Source organism: Anguilla anguilla, chromosome 1, assembly GCF_013347855.1.
Source record: "Anguilla anguilla isolate fAngAng1 chromosome 1, fAngAng1.pri, whole genome shotgun sequence".
Classification (NCBI taxonomy): Eukaryota; Metazoa; Chordata; class Actinopteri; order Anguilliformes; family Anguillidae; genus Anguilla; species Anguilla anguilla.
In genome coordinates this window covers 26,107,326-26,117,909 of record NC_049201.1, presented here as the reverse complement: position 1 = coordinate 26,117,909, position 10,584 = coordinate 26,107,326, and the positions used below count along the sequence as shown (strand labels likewise).

Genomic DNA, 10,584 nt, shown 5'->3' with positions numbered 1-10,584 from the left:
CCAGTTTACTACAACCACTGCTCCGTTAATCCTTTCACAACCTGGAGATTTGCCTTGTTTGTATTACCGTTCGTAGTCATATTGTTATTGTGAATTGATAAATACGAAGAGTAAGAATGAAGCAAATGTTATTGTGTAACTGCTTGGGCTACGTCATCATAACCGCGCGGTTACATGAAACAAACTACTGTCATAGGTAACCTACAGCCAAGATGAATGTGAAATAAATACTGTTAAAGACATATGTATGCATTTGTACATTCATTTGTAAATTTACGATTGCCGGCAGCTCTACCGAAGCTCGAGATAGACTATAACTGCCTGTACTATGCTGAGTTACACTGTCCTCTCCTGGACACTTGACGTCAGCACACAACACGAAAATTCCGTGCAGTAAATAGACTGTATAAAAATGGTCCAGTATTGTTGTTGTTGCGGTAGCGAATGTAAGGCTGAATTCACACCAGATCAGGCAATGCGGCAAAAACGGCAGTCCTCCCATTCATTTGAATGGGGGTAGTCCGTTTAGGCTGCGGCAGTGGGGACCGCACGGGGGTGCAGAAAAACAAAACGCAGACCACGTGCGGGACGAAGAACCAGAATTAACTTTTGCCGTAAGGCAACCCGACGTCACGCTGCGGTGGCCAATCACGTCCGATCAGAGCGGAAGAAGCCCACGGGAAGAAGCGCACGGGAAGAAGAGCCTTGTTTACCATGTAGCATTCCGCTGTTTACCGAACAACTGTGAAGATATGGAAGAGAGACTGATCGCCGCCGTGATGACCTTTCCAGAGCTGTACAACCCTGCCATGAGGGAGTATAAAGACGGCAATCGCCGTGCAGTGGCTTGGCGTTGTATCGCTCTTCAAGTTCCGATTTCTGGTAAGTATTTCTACTTGTGCTGCAATCAGCATGGCCAGCAAATGCTAGCAGCATGAATGACCAAAAACACGATGGAGTGTAACGTTATGTTTCACGTGTACTCACTTAATTTGGCCTTGTGCACCAGTTTAAAACCCACCGTAACGACAGGCCTCGCGTCCTGGTTATTTATTGAAAGTAAATGTGTTTTCGCTCGTAGAACGCGGTCATAAAATTTTTCCCGAACGTGAAAACTGCCGTACTTGTTTACATTTTGTACAGATGTGGCTAGTGGGTAAATCTATCGCTGTTTCCGTCGCAGCACTTTCGACACAAGCAAAAATCGGAAGCGCTATCCTAAAATTTCGTCTTACCGTGAAGAGTGCCTGACCCTCAGCCGTAGTAATGTGTTAACACGGCGGCACAATTATATCGAGAAATACCGTCTTTGGGAAAAAAAAGCTATATTCTGTAAATGCATTTAGATCAAACCTACCATGTATAAAACATAAAAACGCTCGTCAATCACCCACTTCGAAAGTGCTGCGACGGAAACAACGATAGATTTACCCAGGAGCCACATCTGTTCAAAATGTAAACAAGTAAGGCATACTTCACGGTCGGGGAAAGTTTTAGGCAACACGACCTAGCAAATGCTGACCACAACAACAATGGTGACTTCCCTGTGTGTTCCATTTTAGATTTACATACAGTATGCGCTTACACAACAGTTTAAAACACATCATACTTACATGCCATGTGTCCCTATTATTTATCAGTTTTAGAAAATCTGTAGTTTGTCTACCTATGACAAAAATAAATAGATTTTTAAACTCTGACTTTGTGAGTAGGGATGTAAATGTAGGCTAATTTCTCTTGTTTGTGTTTGTTGCACATGTAGAGGAGGACGCTAAGAAAAAGTGGAGAAATCTCAGAGACAGATACAGGAAGGAACACATGGCTGAGAAGAAGAGGCGTAGCCGATCGGCAGAAGGGCCAAGGAGGACATGGAAATTCATGCCACTGCTTCACTTCCTCGACCCCTACGTCAAGGACAGGCCGACATCTTCCAACATGAGGCATGGCGAGGGTGCTTCTGAAACGGACAGTTTCTCAGCATCGGAGCCGAGCCCCATACTGAGTGATGCTGAGGTGCCCTCCTGCAGCACAGCCACCAACCCAGACATCAGCCTTGTGATGCGCCCGGTGACGTCTCAGGAGAACTTCTGCGAGCTCACGCCTCAGGAGAACTTCTGCGGGGTCACACCAGGACCCGTGATGCCCTTTGAGTGCCCCCGCATGCCCACACCTGGTCCTTCACAGCCCCTGCAGCGCCCCTGCCCTGCTACACCAGAGCCCCTCCAAAGCCCCAGCAAACCCCTGCACGAAGGGAGTCGACCTTCTCGCCCCAAGAGAGGACACACAGAGCTCTCTGAATTTGAGGCCCAGGTGATGAACACACTTAGCAGCCGTCCAGACGAGGAGGAGCACTTTGGATTGAGCCTGGCGGCAACATTGCGGAGACTTCCCCCATCAAAGAGACGACTGCTACGGTGCCACATTGAGCAGCTAGTCTATGAGGTCGAGTTTGGGGATGGACTGTGCAATAGAGGGTATGCACTGACGTCACTTTCCCACCGGAATACGCCCCCTCAGTCAGACTGAGTGGCAAAACAACATGCTGCAACATGGCTGCCTTTAGTAGGGGAAACTGCGAAACCGGGAGTAAAACAAACGATTATCTGCTTAAATTAAAGGTAGTTGGACTCGACAGTGATCCTTACAACCATAGGAGTAGATTTCGGGGGGGACTCAGTGGGTACGTCCCCCTCAATATTTAGAACACAGGCATTTGTCCCCCCCCAATAAAAACTGAATTTTGTGTTTTCCTTTACATAAATAAAGACATTTCCACCATAAATTGATGCAGAAAAGGCACAAATTGGTGCATAAAAATTCACCAGAATGCAGGAAATGAAGTGTTTGACGCTCAAAATTTCCTGGGGAGGACCCCCCAGACCCCCTGCTTAATGTGTCTCCCCCAATGTTCAAACAAAACCTACACCACTGCTTACAACTTACCAAAGAACCAGTGGTCCATGGACATTGACATGTGGCCAGGGATCGGGTTTCCTGACATTTATATGTACCTGATTTCAACGCCGGGGAAATACACAAAGCAAAGCCTGAAGGCATACAAAAACCTTGACGCTTGGTTGTACTTCAAGGTGGGATTTGTTGGCAAAATTAAAGTGACGAGGACACCAATGAATATTCTGGTTGCACGTGGACAGGTTTGTACAAATATTCTTATTTTATTACAACTTTTGGGGCGACGTAGCTCAGGAGGTAAGAGCGGTTGTCTGGCAGTCGGATGGTTACCGGTTCGATCCCCCGCCCTGGGCGTGTTGAAGTGTCCCTGAGCAAGACACCTAACCCATAATTGCTCCTAAAGAGCTGATCGGTACCTTGCATGGCAGCCTTTCACCGTTGGTGTGTGAGTGTGTGTGAATGAGTGAATGAGAGGAATCAATTGTAAAGCGCTTTGGATAAAAGTGCTATATAAATGCAGTCCATTTACCATTGAACTTTTATCTGGAAAACTGTGAGCTAGCTAGGCCTTCTTTGTTCGTAGCTAACATTGCCACTCACTGACATTATATATTTGTGCAGGTAAAACGCAGCCAGAGAATGAATGAGCCCCCATTGAAACCTTGGATAGCTGCAGAGAAGACAGGGACAGTTTGACAGCCCATTGTACATGTATGGCAGGACTTGGAGAGACATGTTCGCATGCAGCAGCGTTGATGTTTGCAGTTATGTCCGGAGTGAGGATGCACAATGACACACTGCGTACTTCATTGGCATGCCAATGGCTTCAGTCAACACAAACAAAGAAAATCTGCTGCTCTGAACTGTCTTCTATAGATATGACCTGTCCCAGAATGCAGAGTAGAAAGGTTTTGAATCCAGTGGACGAGAATGTGGTCAGTGAAGCTACACCAAGGAAGTCAAGGCCCTGTGATGCTACACATAAACCTACAGGAAAAAACGAAATTGCAGACTTTCTGGATAAGCTCAAGCATGCAAACCCAAGAGCTGCCGTGCTCTCTGTAGCTCCAAAACACTCGAAAGACTTTGTCCCTATGGCTCTGAAAGATGGCTATCCTACACCATTAGGAGAACTTTATGAAGCTGAGAATGTTGGTTTGACCTACAATGAGGTTCTTGACAAATGTTCTAAGGTTTTTGAGGATTTGTTGATCACAGATGCTCAGTGTAAGCTTGTTGAACAGAAGACAAAGGGACAGGCTTCATCAAGGATGTGGTATACCTACAGATGTGGCAGGATAACTGCTTCCAAGTTTGGTGCGGTTATAAAGAGCAATGATAATCAGCCCCCCGAATCACTTGTGAAAGCTATATGCTACCCAGAGTCAGCAAAGTTTACAACTGCAGCAACAAGGTATTATTTATTCATTTTAAGATTAAAGGCAAATTATGAAGTTTCAAAGTTGTTGTTCACTAATCAAAAGGGTGGGGCTAGGGAATGATAAAACCTCTCATAAAAACCTATTGCAGAGTAATTATGGACATGTATATTTATGTGTTTTATTAAATATTTCCAGGTGGGGCATTCAGCAGGAGACCAAGGCAAAGGAGGCATACATCGAGACCATGTCATCAAAACACCTAAATTTTGATGTAACCCCACCCCCACTGGACTCTACATTTCTCCGCAGTACCCTCATCTTGGCGCATCACCTGATGGGAAGGTGTCTTGTGACTGTTGTGGCTCTATGTGCTTGGAGATCAAATGTCCCTACTTGGCAAAAGACAAGACACTGTTAGAACTGTCAAAAGAAAAAGACTTTTGCTTGGTTGCATCCTCACCCTCAGATGTGACACTGGAACGTAACAGACAACACAACTATTACACAACTAAGTACAGTGCCAGATTCATGTTACAAAATCACCATTTTGTGACTTTTGTGTGTGGACACCTTCAGAATTATATATTGAGAGATTCAAATTTTGAAAGACATTTTATGAAGGCAACAAAGTTTTTCAAGTATGGAGTGTTGCCAGAATTGCTAAGAAAATGGTTTACACGAAATGCAGTGCTGAATCTTGGTGTAACATCTGATCTGTAGGCCTGTTTCCTAGAAAGGAAAACAGAACCAAGGAAACAGCTGTTTGTAATTTCAAACGGGAGATAAATCCCACTTTGCCCACAGAGGAGATTTGAAGCTCAAGTTGCACAAGGAAAAAGTCCCACAATTGAGTTACTGTATGACTGGGGGACAACAGTACTGTGGGGGAACTACTGGACATTTTGAAAAGCCGCAAGTTACTGGCTGCTGCTTGTGTACTGTTACCTGGTATGTTTCTAACTCACATTTAAAGGAGCAATTTGTGACACAAATTTCATAGAAGTAAACATCTTTTTTAGTAGAAGATAAAACACAATTAGTGATTCAACCTATTCCCATTTTGTGAAAGCTTTACATTGCTGTTCTAAACCAAGGTTTTACAGTGTTTTCTGTGTCGAGTCATCTTCTTCTTGTCATCTATTAGTCTTTACATTTTATATGGAATATATCTGTTTAGAATGCTGGACTCTTTCCCCACACTGTTTTCATGTCTAAGGTTGGAAAGTGAGGCATTAGCACAGCAGGGTTTCCCCCAGAAAGGTTGTTAGGCCCGGTGGCAAGTATCTATTGACGGGGGCTGGCGGCCCAGTCCGGGCCGGCGACCAAGTATCTTTTTTGACGGGGGCCCGGCGCGGGCCAGCGACAAACTGATGGCAGCATTAAGGTAGTGCCCTATAGTGTCTGTGATAACAGAATCACGGATGGAATCGCAGAATTGAGAATTTAAAAAAGCTATAACACAGATTCCTATAGGGCCCTACATTAAGTCAATGCTAAAAGCTGACTGCAGATTTGAAAATATGACTATGTAATGTGAATGTTATATAAATAAGTCATTTATTCAACACACATTTAAAAAATCAACAACTATTTACAGCATAGCAGAGTCTTACAAAGAATCTGACAACAATGTACAGTCTTGGAATGCTGTATTTTCAACAACAACAAAAGAAATTAAGTTAAAGAAATATCAAAGTTTTTGCACTCTACAAAAAACTTGTATTCAAGTCCTGATTGGCTACTGAATCTTACAACAAGCTTAGGAATGCTGGGCACATTTAAAAAACTGTCTAAGGTTTTTTGGCTTTTACCTTTCCTCCTTGACAGTATCCCTAAATGTCACAAAGGAAGTGTCTGTGTTACTGACTGTTTGGCTACCTAGCTAAGTTAGCTAAATGACCACCAATTTTTCCTGACCGTGAAAACTGCCTGACTTGTTGAGTCAAGGGGTGAACAAGGTGACAAATGATACGATGCAAACCCCCTAGGACTTGTTTAACGTGGCTTTCGAAAGGTTAGTTAGCGTTGTCGTAAAATTTAGTGTTAACACATTACTACGGTTGCGGGTCAGGCACTCTTCACGGTAAGAAGAAATTTTAGGATAGCGCTTCCAATATTGCTTGTGTTGAAAGTGCTGCGACTGAAACAGCGATAGATTTACCCACAAGCCACATCTGTCCAAAATGTAAACAAGACAGTCTTCACGGTCGGGGAAAATTTTATGACAGCGTCACCCAGCGAGTGAACACCACAAACGTGGTGTTTAACTGATTGTGGCGAAAACCTGCGGTGAAAACATGCTAGGTGCTGGCCATATGGTAGCTAGTTATAGAACGAGCGTACAGCTGGCGCTCGCGACCAGTTCCTTCATTCTCGCGCTTGTTGATGATTTCGGTGCTCTCCTCTTAATAAATAAACGTAACGGCTCACATGCAAGATCCACATGGTCTGTCCCTTACTGAAATACATTATATTCAGCTAGTAGTTCACCTGCTTATTATTGATTATTAGTAATTAATTCGCCGTTTAGCTAGTCCATAAAATTTAAGCTCCTATTGCAATTTGCACAGAAAAAAATTATGCACTCAAATTACAACTAGACGTGAAAAGGCAAAATTCGTTGCATTTGATGCCATGTGTGCGTTCCCGAGTGGTGACGTCACCAGGATTTACACAGCGTTTCCACTAATCTGCCTTAGTTGTAGGTCAACTGAACTAGAGGGAAGCTGGCAATATAGCCTTCCTTGAGCACAATATATCAATTTTTTTCTGACGTTTCAACAGTAGCCTAACTGTGCTATTTTAACCCAACAACACGTTTTGCGCGGATCGCCTGTCAGCTCCCAGCTGCCTTAATATGCTCGACGTTTGGTCCCAGGAAATAAACAAAACAAAACAAAAATAAAAATGAACAGACAATGGAAGAAATTTTTGTGGCTAGTATTTGATTTACGAAAGTAAGCAGCACATCACACATTTTTCAATCAACATCTCACGCATTTGGGCTGGCTAAAACGTGAGAACTGCGTATGATAATACATAAATAAGACAATATTCTCACATACACCGCTTTGTTGACAAGAGTTGGTCGAATTAGTAGCAGGCAGCCACGGGCTTCACAGTAGAAGTTAGCCTGCAGCTAACAGGTGTACGCATGCACAAAAACGGGTGATAAATAAAAATTTGAAAAAGTACGAACACACTAAAAATAGTAATACTCGATACCAAAAAAGAATACGAAAAAAATAGCGATAGCCTATGATTCTTACTGATTCTAACTTGACACGGCTTAAGCGCATTGGGCCGTTTTTATCTGACGAAACGCCTCCAAACTCGGGTATCACAGAAAAAATTCCGAGTTTAATTACGACTTTTCTGGGACTTCACTGTACACAACTCGTTAATACGATATTTCTGACAGCACATGAATGCAGCAGTAGCCCCACATAACATCGTCTCAATTCACGCAAATCAGATGGTCTGCACAGGCATACAAAATTCCCACTTGCAATATTTTTCTTTTCTGCTCCAAACTCAAAAGTCTATTTAAGTCGGTCTACTTTTGAAATCATGTTTTCATTTACAATTAGGCCTATTTATTTCTTTGCTCCTAATCATAAATGTTTTGCTAGATAATTTAGACAAATATCTGTCGAAAGTATGATGTTTTCTTTGGTAATTTTGACACAAATCTGATTCTGCGGTAAGCGACGTAACTGCAACATCTTCACAATGGGCAAACTACCTGCTCTCTGAGTAGCCTAGTGACTGTCATTTCCAGAAGGAGCGCGACAACGCGCCTTAAGTCGCCCTACGTCGCTCTGCTGTTGGGATAGGATGAAACGCACACGCTTATCTGCGGAATACCTATCTATGAGGCGCCGACTCAAGCAGCAACCTGAAAAATAGCTCAGATAAGTCCAATGATTAGGTATATGATGACTGAGTATATCGACTCAAAGCAATAAGACCATGTAACAAATAACACCAAACGCAAAAATTCTAACTAAAGTACGTCATTTGGTTATATTATCTTTGAAATTAGTTTTAATATTGCATTATGGACTTTATGCAGATCAGCCATACCACTAGCCTATAGACATTTGGTTGTTGGTAGACTTTTCCAAAACGAGTGTTGCTATTGAGGGCATTGGCAAGGCTCTGGCTGCTTTAGCAGGCAAATTTTTTTGTAATCAGCCAAGCAACACTATGCCAGATTTCTATCAGCGTAACAATCTGTATATTTTTCATCGCATCACATAGGTAACAAACATTCATCCTCATATATTTGGTGGGTGATTTTGGGTGGTACTGTAAAAGTTGGCATCAGAAGATATTTTTGGGTCAACACCAACATGCAAGACTCCATGGATCAACTGCAGTGTGATTAGCTGGGGTACAAACCACAGAACTGCATTTCAACTGGAAACCCTGCATTTCCACTGCAAATCCCTATTCCACAGCTTTGGATAGCTGCTCCAGTTGTTATGCTATTTTGTGGTCTACAGGTTTAAATCTGAGGTTTAAACTCCAGCTAAGCACTCTGCAATTTATCTCCTTAGATGAAATGCGAAACCGCCATATTGTTTTGCTTTACACAGACAAAGATACTGCTAAGGCAGGTAGTGGATCCAGGACTGAATTTCACAGCAACATCAAGCAACGTCACACTAAATAGTCCTGTGGCATTTTAGCAAATAAATATTTTGACCATGATGCTACCAGAACCAATGCAATCTGGCAACATTCAAAGTATAATGGGTTCTATAACAAATGACTCTGAAAATGGTTTTACATTGGTATGCAGAGTAAATATATCCAGTAGTATAAAGCTGGCACTTGGCATACAGGAGTCAGACAATTTTGGTATAAATTAGGAAATTTTTCCTTTGCTTGGATTGCATCTTTTAGCAAAAGCTGAGCTATACTTTGTAACATTGCTAATAATAAAGCTTATATGCAATGTGATGCGACTATTTTATTAAGAGAGGCAAGTAAGAGCCCTCACAGACGCTTTGAGGTATTTGCTAATGGATTCTGGATTAGAAACAGATAGGTTGTGAATGTGTGAATGTGTAGTGACAACTTGGCCACTTGCCAGAACCATTTTCACTTTATGATAGATCCAACTGATAGACCCGTTTGTTGCATACCCTCTTTTACCACTAAATGGCAATGGGAATTAAAAGCTCCAGAGGCTAATAAGACAGTTAACTCCCAGAGGATGAAATGCAGGATTATACCCTTTAAAACTTTTGTTCTACTTACTAAAAAAGAAATGATTGTGTGGGTAGCATTAGCAGTTTCATTTCCTTTATCAGTTTTTTTGTGCATATCCACACTAGATACCGAAACTTCCCAAAGGGAAAGCATTTCACATGTCCTTTCAACCTCAGTCTGGGCTTGCGTAATTGCATTCATAATTGATTTTATTGGATTAAGTGAACCTGATTCCTTTTCTTTAAGAGGCTGAGCTAAAGGCATTAAGAGCCATACTCCACAGGTACTGGTGTTTATTCAGCATCATTTATATATATGACACTGAAAATGGTATTAGTGGCACTTTTTTATGGTTTTGCTCTGTACTCCAGCACATTAGATTTTAAATAAAATATGAGGTTAAACTGCAGACTATCAGCTTTAACACAAGGGTATTTATATCCATATCGAGTGATCCACGTTGGAATTACAGCCCTTTTTATACAAAGTCCCTGCCATTTTATACTTGGTAGACCATGGAAGACCACTGTAGTGGTTTTTTATGTAGAAAAAATAGAAAAGAAAAAATAACATATTTGTCCCAAACACTATGGAGCTCAGTGTGTGTGTATATAAATATATATATATATATATACTCACCGGCCACTTCATTAGGTACACCTGTTCAACTGCTCGTTAACGCAAATATCTAATCAGCCAATCATGTGGCAGCAACTCAATGCATTTAGGCATGTAGACATGGTTAAGACAATCTGCTGAAGTTCAAACCAAGCATCAGAATGGGTAAGAAAGGTGATTTAAGCAACTTTGAACGTGGCATGGTTGTTGGTGCCAGATGGGCTGGTTTGAGTATTTCTGAAACTGCTGGGATCTTCACCCACAACCATCTCCAGGGTTTACAGAGAATGGTCCAAAAAAGAGAAAATATAGTGAGCGACAGTTCTCTGGGCGAAAATGCCTTGTTGATGGCAGAGGTCAGAGGAGAATGGCCAGAATGGTTTGAGCTGATAGAAAGGGAACAGTATATAACCACTAGTTACAACCGAGGTATGCAGAAGAGCATCTCTGA

General features: G+C 42.2%; 1 protein-coding gene across 3 annotated transcripts; it reads left to right on the top strand.

Moving 5' to 3' along the window:
• The first annotated feature begins 475 nt into the window (after positions 1-475).
• LOC118231887 lies at positions 476-5,400 on the top strand. Of its 3 annotated transcripts, none has more exons than XR_004766172.1 (3): positions 476-882; positions 1,763-3,155; positions 4,491-5,400. XR_004766172.1 is itself a non-coding variant. In XM_035426235.1 (3 exons), exons 1-3 carry the CDS (start codon positions 753-755, stop codon positions 4,711-4,713), a joined length of 1,065 nt encoding a protein of 354 aa, XP_035282126.1. In that variant the 5' UTR covers positions 477-752; the 3' UTR covers positions 4,714-5,400. The 3 variants fall into 3 exon arrangements, 2 of the variants coding, with proteins under 2 accessions (XP_035282126.1, XP_035282136.1); XM_035426235.1 differs by having other exon boundaries at positions 477-882; positions 1,763-2,474; XM_035426245.1 differs by lacking the exon at positions 476-882 and adding an exon at positions 3,535-4,327 and having other exon boundaries at positions 2,727-3,155.
• The last annotated feature ends 5,184 nt before the right edge of the window (positions 5,401-10,584 follow it).